The 17,248-nt window shown below is 42.0% G+C and overlaps 1 protein-coding gene across 1 annotated transcript; it reads right to left on the bottom strand.

Annotated features, from left to right (window-relative positions):
* Positions 1-1,174: 1,174 nt before the first annotated feature.
* FABP6 (fatty acid binding protein 6, ileal) lies at positions 1,175-7,822 on the bottom strand. The gene is made up of 4 exons (XM_006864923.1): positions 7,715-7,822; positions 6,429-6,604; positions 2,479-2,568; positions 1,175-1,236 (listed from the first exon to the last, which is right to left on the bottom strand). The coding sequence occupies exons 1-4, from the start codon at positions 7,779-7,781 to the stop codon at positions 1,183-1,185; spliced, it is 387 nt and encodes a 128-aa protein (XP_006864985.1). The 5' UTR covers positions 7,782-7,822; the 3' UTR covers positions 1,175-1,182.
* Between the last annotated feature and the right edge of the window lie 9,426 nt (positions 7,823-17,248).

Below are 17,248 nucleotides of genomic sequence, written 5' to 3'. Positions count from 1 at the left end.
GGTGTAGTCCAACCAGCTCTCCCAGCCCACCACAGCCTCTTGATGTTCCTCCCAAGTCCCTATCCAAGCCCTACTAGTCCAAATCAGGATATCCCATAACTTCTCTGTGCTTGCTAGTGTGGTACTGTGGGATAAGTGCTCCACTACAAGGTGGGCAGTTCAAACCCACCATTGCTCCTTGAAAACCCTATACAGGGTCGCTATGGTCGGAACTTACTCAAAGGCACTTAGCAACAATAACAACAAAATAGGGATAGAAGTGTCGGCACTGTAGGATAAACACTAGACTGCTAACCATAAGGTCAGCAGTTCAAACCCACCAGGCACCCCTCAGGAGGTAACTTTCTGTTTCCATAAAGATTTGCAGCCTCAGAAATCCTTCACAGAGTCACTATGATTTCAAACTGTTTCAATAGCACATAGCAATAGCAACAACACAATGGGATACCACTTGGACCTGTCTCATAGAATTTTGAAAATCACATGATTTAAAACAATATATGCCATGTAGTGACTTCGCTTCCAGGTATATAGTTACCCAAAAGACTTGAAAGCAGAAACTCAATCAGTTTCTTGCCATCATTGCCATTGCCTCTTTGCCATCTTAGTGACAATCACTTCCTTTCAGACCATCACTGGTTCTACCAGTGGGTAAACTGGGTGTTGCTTAAAATCCCACAGCCAAATTAAAACACCTTCCTGAGCTCAGCCCGGGGGTATCTGTCCTAGTGTCTATGTCCTAGGCCTGGGAGCCTGAAGCTGCACGCTTCCCTGGAGGTACCACTCCTGTCCACACCGAGAGTCCTGGCCTGCCTCCTGAGGCCCACCACAACAAGGTGATGTGTCTCTCTAAAGTAGCCATCAACAACATAGGGTCATGGATGATCTCAGACAGAACAGTAGATGGCAGGGTGTAGCAATGGGTCCCCAAAAGAAAGCTCATCCTGCTTCTTGAGGGCTGTCCAGCCCACCCACGTTCCTGTCTCCCTCTACATGTCCCACAGGAACTCAGGCCTAAAGTGTGGCCCATGTGACCATCCTCATGGTTCTTACTCCCACCTTCCAGAAGTTGCCCCAAGACACCAGAAAACGAAAAACAAAAATACTTTGGTGAGCAGAATGTATATTCTTAGACCAGCTTTATTAGTTACAGTTAGGCCCCCATGGGCTTTGACCTGGTGCTCAAGCCAGCCTTTTGCTCACACGCTCATAGGTCACACCTCCGATGGTGGAAATCTGAAAGAAGCAGCCAGAATAGAGAGAGTCAGTGTTCAATTCTCAGGCAGGGACCCCAACACAGCCAGTGGGCAAAACCGAAGAAAGATGAACTCCAACCCCAACTCTGAGAAGCTGTGGGACAGTTGCACCACTTCTCTGGGCCTCAGTTTCCCAGTCTATTTCTGAATCACTGTGTGGACTCCAAGTGGTAAAAGTACTATTAGCGGTCAGCAGTGATGTGAGCATCGGTAAGATAATGTTCCACCTGGCTGTCCATTGAAACTCACCCATGCCACACATTTCTCCTGTATTATCCCATCTGATCCTCCCAACAAGTCTACGAGAGTGCTCTCATTATACAGAGGAGAACACTGAAGTTTAAACAAGTCAAGTCACCTTCCCAAGGTCTAGAGGCCACCCTCAACCATTGCACCACACAGTGTTTATGGGAATCTGTTATGTGCTTGGTGATGGGAGGATATGCGCCATGTCCTCAGGAAGTCTAAGGATGAAGAAGGGACAGGCAAGGGATGCTGCTCATTGAAGACCAGCTGAGTGCAGCACCTTGGGCCCAATGCCATTGAGACATGTCATCAGTTGGTTCTGATGCCCATTGTCGAAAAGCAGCATTCTTACTAGAAGGGGTACTGGGTATGTGGGCAAACCAAGAGGTGTGGGAGAACCCAGAGGAAACAGGAAGCCATTCTGATCAGAGAGGGAACTCACATTTGGACATAATCCTGAAGAATAAGTAGATTTGGAAAAGCAAACAAGAGAAAAGAGAATTCTGATCAGAGGTCATGGACAACGAAAGGGAGTTGAGAAAGGAACAATGAATGACTAATCCAGGGAACTGGACAGAGGGTGTCTGCAAGGATGAGGAGAGCACACCTGCCTTCCTTGACTCTTCATCTCAAACCCAGTCTAGGGGAAAGGGAAATGTGGTCCTGAAGTTCAGGTTGAGGATTCCCAGCTTGATTCATTGGCTTGAGGAGGCAGTTTCAAATGGGAGTCAGGTGAGGTAATGAGGATGCATAGAAAATAGAGAGTGGCGGTAGAGGGCAAAAGCAAGGCTGGACTTGGTCAGGAAGAGGGGTGATGAGAGCATGGTGAGGGCTGCTGAGGGTGGGCTGGAGGAACAATGTTTACAGAATGCACTCTATTTCAGTGGGGGAGGAGGGAAGTGGAGGGAGGCACCCAGGATGTCCATGGCTATGGAAAGAAGTGTTTCGATCATCCAGGAGCCAGCAGGATACTTACCTCCACCAGCTTGCCACCCACAATCTCTGAGGTCTGGTGATAGTTGGGGAAGTCCACCACCACCTTCTCACCCTCCATCTGCACAGTAGCCTGAAAGGGAAGTACACCACTGAGCTCAGTAAGCAAGTCTCTTAACACAGACCAGCCCCTCAACAATGAAGGGCCCACCTGCACCCTCAGCCACAACTCCAATAAACTTACCTTGTAAATAATATAATTATAGCATCCCAGCAATATACACGGGGGCTTCAGAAAGTTCATGGAAATTTTCCGTTAACTTTCTATTCCATTTTTCCATGAATCTTTTGAAGCCTTCGACAAGTCACTTACCATTTCTGGTCTTCAATTTTCTCATCTCTAAAATGGGGGTAATAATTGTACCTTCTGCATAGAGTTGTGAGAGTTAAATGACTTTAAATAATATATTAAATATAAGTCATTCCATTCCTAGGCATATACCCAAAACAAATGAAAGTAGGGTCTCAAACAAATGTTTGTATACCAGTGTACAAAGCAACCCAGTGTCCATCAAAAAATGAATGTATAAACAAAACGTGGTGTTGTTTATCCACCAAAACCAAACCATTTTCTTGATATAAACCTGGTGGCATAGTGAACTACACATTGGACTGCTAACCGCAAGGTCAGCAGATCAAATCCATCAGTCATTCCGCAAGAGAAAAAATGAGACTTTCTGCTCCCATAAAGATTTACGAATCGTGCTGTGAACCTTAAGGTCAACAGTTAGAAACTACCAGTCGCTCCAATGGAGAACGATGAGGCTTTCTGCTCCCGTAAAGATATACAGCCTTGGAAACCCTGTACAGGGTCGCTATGGGTCAGAACTGACTCGATGGCACTTAACAACAACAAAAAAAAAGATTTACAGCTCCAGAAACCCTATAGAGCGTTGCTATGAGTTGGAACCAATTCAACGGCACACAACAATAGTAAAAACCAAACTGCTTACCATTGAGTCGATCCCAACTCATGATAACACAATGGAATATTACTCAGTGGCTAAAAGGATTGAAATTCTGATACAAGCCATGACATGGATCAACCTTGAAAATATGGTCAATGAAAGAAGCCAGGCACAAAAGGACATACATTGCAGGACTCTACTTGTGAGACATATCTCTAGTAGGCAAATTCATGGAGATATAAGGAAATTAGGAAGGGCTTGGGGAGGGGAAAAAATGGGAAGAAGGGTCAAAAAAAAAAAGTATATATATGAAGGGACTTCAAAAATTTCATGATAAAAATAGAATGAAAAAATAATGGAGACTTTGCACAAACGTTTTGAAGCTCTGTCATATATACATAAAGTGCTTAGCACAATGCTTGGGTGTGGTAAGCATTCCTAAGTGTTGAGTTTTGATAGTCACCATTGCAATGATGCTACTAAAATAATCCAAGAATGTATTGATTGCAGCATTCATTGTAACACCTAACCGAGGTTATCCAATAGTGAGTAACTTAAATACCCATCAAGGAAGGGCTCAGTAAATAAAAGCATATCCATACTACAGGATACAGTGCAGCCATTAAAAAGAATAAGACAAATTGATATGTATTGATGTAGACACATCAGTGGGAGATTGCTAAATTTTTTTTTAATCCCACATGCAAAATATGAGCATTATGATGAATTATTCTTCATTTTAACAGTCTGAAGAGCAAAGTACACTCCTATTGACAGTTGGGGTCTGCAGAGGGACTCAGAATGAGTGGAAAATCCAAGGGATTGGGGTAGGGACAGACGGCTACCTTTTACTTTTCTGTTGCTCAAAAGACACTAATCTGGGAAAATCAGAAAATGCATGTGTTGGCTGAGGGCCGGCCTAGCAAGGCATTCTAGCACCTTCTTTTGAAAAGTCTCAGCAGGCTGACTTAATCATGGGCCTGGCTGTACACTATAGAAGTAGCACACTGTGGAGACAACCTGAGCTGTCTAACCTTGATCTGCCCACTTGGCTGCAGGAACTTAAGCACATTGCTTTCATGAGTTTCAGTTTCTTCACCTATAAAACAAAAGCAATTTTTTGTTTTGTTTTGTTTTCAATCATTTCCTATGTGGCAGGCACCGTGGTATGTATTTTCTATGGAAAGTCTATTTTGTCTAATCCTCACCAAGGTTCTTGAGGTCAGAGTCTGCATCTAGACCCATTCTGCATTCTGAGGGCTAAGGCTGGGGAAGGTGAAGTGACTTGTCAGAGGCCACATATTGTGGGTGTGACATCAGGGCTTCAAACCCAGCTGAACCTGACTCCAAGGCTAGACTGGGAGACTGGCATAACAAAGTGGTTATGCTCACTGGAACCAGCCGCCAGGGTGGGAGGCCTGCTCCTCACCAGCTATGTAACCAGGGGACACGTTTCTTAATCCCATCATTAAAATGGGAATGTTGTTGTTGTTGTTAAGTGCCATTAAGTCGGTTTCAACCCATAGTGACCCTGAACAGGGTTTCCGAGGCTGTAAATCTTTACGGGAGCAGAACGCCTCATCTTTCTCCCGTGGAGCAACTGGTAGTTTCAAACTGCTGACCTTGCGGTTCGCAGCCTGATTCGTAACCACTATGCTACCAGAGCTCCAAAATGGGAATTGTTGTTGTTGTTGTTGTTATATGCCGTGGAGTCGTAGTTGTATAATGATTAGAGCCCAATCCAGGGTCTTTTCAGTCACCTGTAAAAGCTGATGTCCATTGTAGAAAAGCAGCATCCTTACTGGAAGGGGTTCAGGGTGTGTGGGGAGAAAGAGGAGAAAGAAGAACTGATGCATCCAAATTGTAATATTGTCAAGGATATTGAATACACTGTGGACTGCCAGAGGAGTAAAGAGTTCTGGTGGTCCTGTGGGTTATGCACTGGGCTGCTAAACACGAGGTGGGCAGTTCAAACTCAGCAACCACCGTGTGGAGGAAATGAGGCTGTATATGAAGAAAGATGTGGCTGTCAGCTCCAATAAAGATTTACAGTCTTAGAAACCATATGGAGCAGTTCTCCTCTCCCCTATAGAGTTGCTGTGAGTTGGAATCGATGATACAGCTGAGTTTGGTTTGGTGGCCAAAAGAACAAACAAAGCAGTCTTAAAAAAAAAACACAACCAGAATGATCCTTAGACATGATGATGTGACTTCAGCTCACTTATTTGAACATGTCACCAGGAGAGACCAATGGCTACAAAAGGATATTTAAAAAAACAAACAAACAAAAAACCACTGCCATTGAATTGATTCCAACTTACAGCTACTCTACAGAATGGAGTAGAATTGCTCCATATGGTTTCTCAGACCATAATACTTATGGGAGCAGACAGCCTCATCTTTCTTCTGTGCTTGACCCACTGTGGCACCAGGGGTCCATGAAGAGGACCATCTGTTTGGTACAGTAAAGGATCAGTGAAAATCAGGGAAACTGTCCATGAGATGGAGGGCCCAGTGGCCACAAGCATGTGCTTGGACACACCCAAGGTCATGAAGATGACGGAACTGGAAAACATTTCAGAGGATCCCCATGAGCTAGAGCCAACTCGGCAGCTGTTAACAACAGAAGCCACAGTAGTAGTGACCTCATACTATTAACTGCATTAAAATGTATATTTAGCAAGTGTCAGGCAATATGAAGTGCTCAGTAAATGTTGTTCTTGTGTGTTGTTGAGTCAGTTCTGACTCATAGAGTCCCTGTATAGGGTTTCCGAGGAGCAGCTGGTTCTGAGGTTTGAACTGCCAACCTTGTGGTTAACAGTCCAGAGCTTATCCTACAGCGCCACACCAGGACTTGCATTATTGACTGGAGCCAGGTGGTTAAATTACCAAGTAAGTCAAGCTCTCAGTGCTGGAGACTAGACTAGAGGAAGAGGTCTCAGGATGGTGAGCAGGGAAGACACCTTTGAGATGGAGCGGTTAGCCAGAGGCCTGGGGAAGGGGAGCATGACGTGTGGCCTCTCACCTTGAACTTCTTGCCTCCCATGGTCTCCATGTCACACTCCTTTCCGATGGTGAACTTGTTGGTCATGGAGTGACCCCCAGGGTAGTGCTGGGACCAGGTGAAGTTCTGCCCGTCCTGCTGCACTTCCGTGACGATCTTGAAGTTGCGGCCTTTTTCAATCGCGGTGCTGGGGAGCCCTGGACAGGGAGATAAGCAATAATAACACAAACAGTTTGTGCTGAACTACTATTTGAAAGGTTGACAATTCAAACCCACCAGTGGTTCCTCAGAAGAAAGGCCTAGGAATCTGCTACCTGAAGGATTACAACTGAGAGAACACTACAGAGCTCAGTTTTACTCTGTGACACATGGGGCCACCATGAGTCCTATACAGGGTAGCTATGGGCCGTAACTGACTCCATGGCACTTAACAACAACAACAAGTAGAACAGGTACTTGCCAAAATCACAAAGTTCCAGAATAAATGGGATCTTCAAGACTGTCTTCTAGGGCTTTTACTTGACAGATAAGGAAACAGAGACCCAGAGTGGTGCAGGACTTCCTTGGATCTCAGAGCAGATGAACAACATCTACTTGGGCAGAGTGGCAAGATTCAGAGGATTGGCTGACTTTCAATTCCACAATACTAGACTTCTGTAAACAAAACCAAGTCTCTGTTCCCCGAGGGACCATTTCCAGTAATAGACTCTAAAGGGCTCCCGCCTCCCTCAGACCCTGCTTTGTGGCCCTGTGATTCAGCCTGGGCCTGCTGGCAGGGAAAATGTGACCCTTAGAGGCAGGGTACCAGCCCTCTGCGTTGTCCTCTGCATCTTGTCACCCTGCCCAAATAGGAAGTGGTGACACCCTTGTCATAGGGTCTTGTGGTAATGTGACATCTACCACTGACTTTCAGTGTGACCTTAGGCAAGTCACACTGAGGTGCCCATCAATAACACTGGGGAAAAAAACAAAAAAAATCCCAATCCCTTTGTTGTCAAGTCAATTCTGACTCACAGCAATTCTATAGGACAGAATACAACTGCCCCAGAGGGTTTCCAAGACTATAATCTTTATAGGGAGTCCTGGTGTGGAGTTGTAGGAGAAGCACTGGACTGCCAGCTGAAAACTCGGTGGTTCAAATCCACCAGTTGCTCCTTGGAAACCCAATGTGTGAATTAGCTAACTAATCAATAGTTGAATTAATTAAGTCCTATCCTGCTCTAACTGAGGACCCCAGGTTTCTGTCCTGAAGCTGGCTGTGACAATCCAGCTCTGAGGAAGGTGTTCGTTCTCAGGAGTTCACTCACCAAGGCGCTTCATGAACTCATCATAATTCTTCTCACTCTCGATCTCATACTTGCCGTTGAAGGCCATGCTGCTGGGAGAACGGATGCAGAGAGCAGGAGATGATGAGGAAGATGTCTGTGCCTGGCCGTGCTGTTCCAGTTTATAAACTCTCCTGACTACTAAAGCTCAACCCCTAAATCACGCCACTTCTCCCTCCTAACCCTGAAGAGGAAGCCTTCACTATTTTATGACTAGGGCAGGACCCAGGGACAGCAGAGCCTGAAGGTTGTTCACCCTGGAGAGGTGTTGGCTGTCTTCCCACTGTCACCTCCAGCAAGGGCAGGGCAGGGACTGTGGAGAGTTTGAGGAGCCATTCACCTTGGCCCATCCTCTCTCTCTGTCCTGCTCCCCTTATTCCTTCCTTTAGTCCTTCACCCCCTCATTCATCAACCAAAGCAGACTGAGCACCTACTGCATGTGTGCCAGCACCAAGAAAGCACAGATAAATGAGACGCAGAACCTTCCCCAAAAGAGCTTCCACTCTAGTAAGCGACAAGCCACATACATGCAGAGAGCTCTTATGCAAGCAGAGCATGGTGCATCCCAGGAGAGAGGTGGATATGTGGCCTCGAGGATAGGGAAGAAGCAATGGCATCCAGCTCAGGGATCGAAAATATCTTTGAAAAGGAGCTGGCATTTGATACCCACCCTGTAGGACCAGAGGATTTTCATGTGAAAAGGAAGAGCTTGGAGAAGGCAGAGAAGTAGAAAGACAATGTTCTTGAATAAGAGGACAATGTGATGGAGGTGGGAAGGGCCACAATGAAAAAAGGAAACTGAATTTGGCTGTGGCTTAGAGCAGGTGAGGTTGTGAGGTTGTTGATTGTGAGGTTGGCCCAGGATTGGGCAGCGTTTTGTTCTGTTGTGCATAGGGTCGCTATGAGTCGGTATCGACTTGATGGCACCTAACAACAACAACATCAATACAGTAGGTGAAGGAGACTTGAGACAAGAAGAGGGCAGAGAATGGGACCAGAGGGAAGAAGCAACCCATGGATTCATGGAGCAGATTTGGAGGAACAGGACCCGGGATGCAGAGAAGCACCTACTCTGTGCCAGGCACTAGGCTAATAGCTTTAAGCAATTGTACTCTGCTAAGGAGTCTCCAGACCCTTGATAAAGATATATGTCCATATCATTGTAAAAGGTGTATCAGATCCTTTTTAATAGACCCAGGGTGTTCTGTTACAACAGAATGTGTTTCATAATTTATGTAACTACTGCTGGATTTTTAGATTGTTCCCAGTCTTCATCATAAACAACTCTGAGATAAATATCTTAGTACACATGGCAGACACTTTACTAGGCCTATTTTCTTAGGGTGAATGCCTATAAGTGAAATTCTTAGAACATATGAAATTATATCTATTGTTGTTGCTAAATGCCATCAAGTATATGCCCATATAGGGTTTCCATGGAGTAGCTGGGGGGTTTGAGCTGCCAACCTCAAAACACTGGTTATCAGTCTAGTGTTTATCCTACAGCTCCATGCCAAGACCCATATCTATTGTTATTGTTGTTAAGTATTGTCAAGTTGGTTCTGACTTCTAGTGATGCTGTGTAGGGTTTCCAAGGTAGAAGCAGAAACCTTCACCTTTATCCCAAGGACTGTCTGTTGGCTTGACCCTGAAAACCAGGTTCATGCCCAAAAGAAGCCAATAAGCACACTCCCAGGTAGAATAGAAAAGAGTGTTTATTAGAAGGTGATAGCAAAAAGGAATCCGGCAAAGTTTATGTCTGCTAGCCACAGATTCCTGCTGAAAGCCCAGAGTACAGGGTTTTTATACCTTTTATAAAAGCTAACAGTCAGTGCTTATGAGGAAGCTGTATATACACCAAGAGGTAGTCATCAGAACAAAACGAGGAAACACTGAATGGTTTAAAATCAGGAAAAGTGTGTGTCAGGGCTGCATCCTTTCACCATACTTATTCAATCTGGATGCTGAACAAAGAATCCAAGAAACTGGATTATATAAAAAAGAACATAGCATCAGGATTGGAGGAAGGCTCATTCACAACCTGCAATGTGCAGATGATACAACCTGGCTTGCTAATGAAGATCAAAGAATACAGCCTCACCAAATGGATCAGTAAACATTATAATAAATGAAGAAAAGATCAAAGTTGTCAAAGATTTCATTTTGCTTGGATCCATAATCAACACTCGTGGAAGCAGAATTCAAGAAATCTAACAATCAACGTATTGCATTAGGCAAATGTGCTGTATACGACCTCTTTAAAGTGTTAAAGAGCAAAGACATCACTTTGAGAACTGGGGTGTGCTCAACCTAAGCAATGGCATTTTCAATCACATTTTTGGACATGTTATCAGCTGGGATCAGTTCTTGGAAAATGTTTTGTGTTTTTTTTTAACTAATATTTTATTAGGTTTTTGAAGATTTGTACAACAGTTACATATATTCTCATTCAGCACAAATTGTTCAGTGGCATTGGTTGCATTCTTCACAATCCATGAAATTTTTCAGTATTTCTGCTTTGGTCTATTTTCATTTACCTTGTTTTCCTGCCTGCTTACATTCTCATGTTTGTTTTAATGTTATTGTTAAGTATATGACTTCATATAGATGAATTATTTTAAAGGAACACTATACTCATGTGTGATAATCTGTATTTTGTGAACCAGTTTCTTATTTAGTGAAAAAGTGACCTCAGGAGCTAGTTTTGATTCAGTGGTGGAGTTTTTTGTTTTGTTTTGTTTCAACTGTTAATCATGAATTGAGTGAAGGTTGACAGTCAAGATCATCAGTTTTACATTCAACAAATTATGTACTTGGTTTCATCTCAATGATTCCAATCCCCTCCCTACAACAGCAGTTATCCCACTTCCTCCCTGTGGCTTTTCTCTTACATCTTACATTTCACAAATGAACAAAGTAAAGAATTTTTATGTATGCATACAAAACAAAAATATATGTTCATTTAAATGTCCTAACAGCACATTCTGCAAGTCTGCCTCCTGCCTGAAGACACACAGCCTTACTCAGTCCTTAGGCCTAGAGCCTGCAGCTGCTCTGTTTCTCCATGCCATCACCTCTGCCACTGTCCCTGCTCTCACCACTTTTGTAGGTAGGATCTCACACTCCACACATGCTCTTCCTTCTTGATGGTCCTGGGATCCTCTGTTCCTGAAATGAAAGATTAACTACACCCCCCTTTTAGTTATACATCTTCTGCAATTACAGTTGTGATAATCACAGTTAATCCTGCTAACAGTGACTCACAATTGAATCATAAAATGCTATCATCATTGTCCCTCATCCTCTTTCACCAGATCCATCTGGAAAAGAATTCGACCTTATTCCCCTCTTTCTGAAACTAAGCACATTCATGAAAGCTTATAAGCCAGCTTCTTTGTGCCTTTATAGTCCCCCATTTATGGAAGCCAATGTCTAGATCGCCTGTCCCTATTAGACCAGTGTACTGAGGAAACAAGCTTGTTACCTTGATATGAAGAATCCTTCCATTTCGGTTGAAATTTTAAAGTAGTCATGGGGACTCCTCCCATCTCAATCAGTACAATAAATCTGGTTTGTTGTTAAGTTTTCAATTTTTATTGGGCTTTTGAATAAAGTATAGTGATTTGTGACTTGTAACTCCTGTTTGAAGTTGGTTTTTTTCCATAGTGATTATTATGGGTGGATTTTTTTTTTCTTTCTATAAATATGGGGAGGTTTTTTTAGTAATAAAAATATGTACAATGTTTGAGGGATATATTTTAATGGGGTATTATACTGCTGGGGGCAGACTCTTCTGTTTTCAATGACAAAATAGTCTTATTACAAGAACTATTTACTGATGCTGCCACATAACCACAATGGACATGTTTTATTGTATTATTATTTATTCTCCTTTAGTTTGATGAGTAAGTTTATAAAAACCCCATATAGCTGTTCCTTGAGGCAATGAACATAGCTCATTTATTCTTCACTCCTTATCAATTCAGTATAAGTTTATATATAGCCAAGTAGGCATAAAGCATGTTTTAAGTAGTATCCTAGAGTGAAAACACATACTCTGTAAAAGCAAAATTAAGAGAGTTACTCAAAGTCCAGAGATGGTCCAGAGAAGAAAGGCATCCAAATTCACAGAATGAAGTGGCTACTCTGCTAAAAATGAGGAAGAAAACATTTTGTATATGTAGTGTAGGAACTAAAGTTACAAGATCATAATTGGCTGAAAGACAACCGAAGGAATCAAAGGTGAGTATCTGCGAGCAGAAATTTGACAGGCATAAGTGAATAACATGCAAAGGGGCTTCAAAAAGTTCATGAAAAAGTTGAATTAAAAGAATGAAATTTTCACAAACTTCATTAGTTCTACGTGGTTGGAAAATGTTTTTACTTGGCAAACTAGAGGGTCATCAAAAAAAGAGGAAGACCCTCAACAAGATGAGCTGGTACAGTGACTGCAACAACAGGATCAAGCATAGCAATGATTCTGAGGATGGCACAGTGACATAGGGTTACTATGAGTCAAACCGACTCAATGGCACCTAACAACAACAGCGCAATAGCTGTTTTTATTTTCTATTTTCTCCCTTCCTCCTTTTCCCTCCCTTCTTCCCTCACTCTTCTCTCTCTTCCTTGCTTTCTTTCTCATCAACTCTAATTATATCAGAGACATACCAGCCATAATCACCATGTAAATGCAATATTGCATCCTATTTTTCTACACCCAGCATTAATTTGTAAACACAATCCCATGTATTTATAAAGCTGTTATGCTTATTGTTAGAAGTACCTACATAATAGTCCACCAATAGGAATGTTAACCGTCTCCGCTGTTTGCTGTGGAAATTTTAGGTGGCTCCCAGCTTCCCCTGGGATTAAGTATAATGCTACCACAAGATTTTATGTCTGCAAGGTTTTTGTTGTTATTGTTTTTTTCTTTTTCTTTCTTTCTTTCTTTTTTTTTTTTTTTTAAGTATTTCCTTGTGCTAAATTCTCAGGGTGAGATTGCATAACCAAGAGATGTGAAGCATTCTATAACTCTTGTCATGGTCTGCCAAGTTGGAACTGGATTTGTTTATACAGCTTGCTTGGATCTCTCAGGATTCAAAGTTTAGAGCATTGATACTTTTGCCAGACATTTTGTCTACATCACAGATTATGCTTCTTTGAGCAAATATTTCTTTTTAACAAACTTTATAGTGAGACATTGTCAACCATTTTATTCTTCTTGGATCAACAATCAACATCTATGGAAGCAGCAGTTAAGAAATCAAATGAACTCGTTTGACCTAGCTTGGATTTCTATCTGACCAGAACTCAGACAGATGAAGATAAAGATGTTTAATACTGTAAGCAAGTATAAATTGCTACAATTTAATGAACTGGACTTTTGCTTGTGGATGCCGTTGCTCAAAATTCCAACCAGAATGGAAGGATTCTTCATATGAAGGAACAAGCTTGTTTCCTCAGTATACTGGGTTGATAGGGTAACTTAGACATTGACTTTTGAAAATGGGGGGACTATTAAGGCATGAAGTGGCTGGCTTACAAGCTTTCATGAGTGTGCTTAGTTTCAGAATGAAGGGAGTAAGGTAGAATCCCTACTGAATAATTTTCCTCTTTTCCAGATGGATCTGGTGAAAGGGGATGGGGGTTGATGGTGGTGGGATTTTATGATTCACTTGTGAATAATTGTTAGCAGAAATAACTGTGATATTCACAACTGTAATTATAGAAGATATGTAACTAAAAGGTGGGGTGGGGTGGGGTGGGTATAATCTTTCATTTCAGGAACAGATGATCCCAGGACCAGCAAGAAGGAAGAGCATGAGTGGAGTGTGAGATCTCTACCTAGAAAAGTGATGACAGCAGAGGCAATGGCATGAAGAGACAGAGCAGCTGGGGCTCTAGGGCCATGGACTGAGTAAGACTATGTGCCTACAGGCAGGAGGCTGACTTGCAGAATGTGCCTTTTGGACATTTAAATGAATATTTATTTTTTGTTTAGTATGTAAATATCAAATATTTTTGCCTTATTCATTTGTGAAATATAAGATGTAAATGGGAAAAAAAAAAAAAAAAAGATGTAAATGGGGAGCCACGGAAGGAAGCAGAACTATTGTTGCAAGAAGAGGATTGTAATCATTGAGATGAAACAAAGTGTATAATTTGTTGATGCAAATCTGATGATTTTGTTTGTAAACCTTCACTCAATTCACAATAAAAAGTTTTAAAAACAGAAAGAAATAAATCAAAGGATGTAGTGCACTGGACAAATCTGCTGAAAAAGACCTCTATAATGTTTAAAAATACAAAGATGTCACTTTTATGACTAAGATTCATCTGACCCAAGTCATGGGCTTTTCAATTGTCTCATATACATGAGTGACAAAGTTGGATGATTACAAAGGTAGACAGGGTAAGAAATGAAAATTCACTCATTAACACCTAACAATATGGAGCTATGTGACAATAGCCACAATAATGAACTCCAGCATAAACATAATCTTGAAGATGCTATAGGACCAAGCAGTCTTCTGCTCAGTTGCACATAAGGTCACCATGACTCGGAGCCAACTACCTGGGAACTAAACTAACAGGAAGTGTCTGTGGTTTGTCGTTGTTGTTTTTCTTATCTTTATTATAAAAGTAATCAAAATTCATTGTAGATAATTTGGGAGGAAAAAACCACCTGTAATCCCACTGAGAGGTCATTTTTCAGTTTGAAAATTGAAACACTCATTGTTTCAAAATGCTAAGTGAAAAATGAAGCCATACTCCATCTCATTTCCCAGAGCCAGCTGCTATTACATTCAGTCTATAACCTTCTACACATTTTCCAAATACATGCACACAAACTTTTGTGCTTTTCCTTTTTTCTTTTTCCCTGTTCTTTATAATGAAAATATATTCCAGAGATACTGTTTCAAGCCTTGATTTTTTTTCCCCCCTTAGCAATTTACCATGGCTGTTAAGGGATTTTATTTCCTCATGAAGCTAAAAAATACCTCATTCGTTATTAAAAGGTATTTTCCAAATGGGCAAATCCATTAATAGAATATGTCGCTCTGGTCTAGGCATGAGAACCAATGGAGCATTTGCCATCTCCCTGTAGATTTTGGAGGGAAATAATTTAACAGAGGTAATTGGAGTGTGAGTTAAATATAAAATGACAGCCACTGGGTACTCTAGAAAGACTTAGAGGGTGGGTGCAATCTCCTACAGTCCTCAGGTTTCTAGTCTTAGAGGAAGTGCACTTTGTGTAGAATTCCATCTTCATGCCTCTGCCAGCTTGAAATGTCTGCTCACCTTTCAACTGTCTTCCAAATTTGAACTGTCCTTCCAACACCACCTTGTCCAGGGAGACTTCTCTGATGACTTCATCCAGGAGAGAATGTCCCCTGTAGGAAACCCTATTGTGTGTTCCATGTTTAAAATGGCTCAGGAGGCGAAACCTGGGCTTTGGAATTACAGCTTAGCACTGAGACTTCAGACACATGGTGTTCACTCATTTGACCCCAACTCATGGAAACCCTATAGTGTCAAAGTAGAACTGCACTCTATAGGTTTTTCAATGGCTGATTTTTCATCAATTGATTGCCAGGACTTTCTTCCAAGGTGCGTTTAAGTAGATTTGAACCACCAACCTTTCGGTTAACAGCTAAATATATGATAGCCATTTGCAACATCCAGGGACTCCTACTGCATACCAGGCTCTGGAAATACCAAATATCTGTCCTCAAGTTTTGTGGGAGACCCAAGCTAGTAAGCAAGCAATTACAACTCAGAGTGATCAGTGTAATTAAGGCTGTGTCATAAGGCTATTTTAGGATCCCAGAGACAGTACTCTGACCAGCTTCCGAGGGCTCAGAGAAGGTTGTTGTGAGAGGAACTGGCGTCAAAGCTGAAATCTTTACTTACTCATTGTTAAATGCAGATTTTAAAAAAATGCCTACCTTTCAGAGTTACTGAGACAATTAAATAAAAGTCTGTCCCAAAAGAATTAAAAGCAGGAACCCATATGTTTGTACATTAATGTCCACTGCAGCATTACTCATAATATCCCAAACAGTAGAAACCACCTGACTATCAATAGATGACTATATTAACAAAATGTGGTGTGTACAGACAATGGAATATTTCTCCATACAATAAGCACTGTGCTGTGAACCACAAGGTCCACAGCTCTATTCCATCAGCTGTTCCACAGAAGCAAGATGGGACTTTCTTCCTTGACAAGGATTTAAAGCCTTGGAAACCCTATACAGGGTTGTTATGAGTTGGAACTGACTCGATGGCATTTAACAACAACAAAGAGAAATGAAGTCTTGATACATGCTACAACATAAATGGACCTTGAAAACTTCATGACAGAAATCTTCCCAAAGGAGCAGAAATATTGTATGACCCAACTCATGAAACATCTCGAGTAGGCAAGTGTGTGCTGCTATAGGTCGGTTTGAACCACAAGATCAGTGGTTCAGTCTTACCAACTGCTTCTTGGAAACCTTAGAGAGAGTTGTTATGAGTCAGAACTGACTTGATGGCACTTAACAACAACAACAGGCAAATGCATATAGACCAAAGTGTATTAGTGGTGACTAGGGGCAAGTGAGAGGAAGGGGGTAAAGGGGGCTCCATGTTTTGGGGACACTGAGTTCCTGTGAGGGTGGTGGGTAAAAGATTGGAGATGGGTGATCATTGAACAACAGAGTGAAAATTAATGTAACTGAACTGTACATGTGATGATTATTTAAATGAAAAATGTTTTGTATATATTTACCACAATTTTTCCAAAGAGAGTATGTGATTCAAGTGCTTAGCCCAGAATATAGCAGTTTCTAGGTATTCTTTGAACACCTAGCATCTACTATTATTCCCTCTTACTGGAAATACGTCCAAACTACCTGCCTAATGTTTTAAACTACTATTTGTGGATTGCAATACTAATTTAACTCTTCTCAAACTGTGTCTCTTATTTGCCAAGTAGACTGCAGTCTCTTCTAGAACACAGACTCTTTTGTACACATATTCCTTTATGCATTTATAACTGGTAGGCACTAAGACACTGTTGATTTAATTTAATTTGATCAGGTCAGTCTAGAATAGAGAGTGAGGCTATGTTCCTTACAGGGTGGTCTTCATCGTCTCTACTGGGAGTGTGGAGAAGGGAGGGCTAGTTAAAAAATCTCCTATGCCCTGACCCCTAGAATTTCTGACTTAGTAGGTCTGGGGTGGACCCCTGGAATCTGCATCCTGACAAACTGCTCCATGAGTATGAATGGAGAACTCCAGGCCAGTAGACATGGGCAAAGATGGCTGGATGAACCATTAATTTCCTTCTGCCCAGCCTGAACTATTTTCTCCATAGTTAACTGTTCCTCATACAAGGTCAATGTCAATGGCAGGATGGGAGTGGTAGCCTATGGGAAGGACAGCATTGGCACCAGAATTGCTGACTTAGGTGTGTTTATTTCCCCTTCGCTGGAACCTGGAGGGTCTGGTCCGTGCATGCCTCTAGCT

Source organism: Chrysochloris asiatica, unplaced genomic scaffold (assembly GCF_000296735.1).
Source record: "Chrysochloris asiatica unplaced genomic scaffold, ChrAsi1.0 scaffold00073, whole genome shotgun sequence".
NCBI lineage: Eukaryota > Metazoa > Chordata > Mammalia > Afrosoricida > Chrysochloridae > Chrysochloris > Chrysochloris asiatica.
The sequence above is the reverse complement of the archived record's forward strand: the minus strand, read 5'-3'. Positions and strand labels throughout refer to the sequence as shown.

What these genes read in the sequence shown, in the direction of transcription:
- FABP6 (XM_006864923.1), bottom strand. Translation starts at nt 7,781, where the DNA reads ATGGCCTTCAACGGCAAGTATGAGATCGAGAGTGAGAAGAATTATGAT. An exon ending in TGAGTTCATGAAGCGCCTTG is followed by an intron (nt 6,605 to 7,714) that starts GTGAGTGAACTC and finishes CTCCCTGTCCAG; the next exon opens with GGCTCCCCAGCACCGCGATT. An exon ending in TGGGTGGCAAGCTGGTGGAG is followed by an intron (nt 1,237 to 2,478) that starts GTAAGTATCCTG and finishes TGCTTCTTTCAG; the next exon opens with ATTTCCACCATCGGAGGTGT.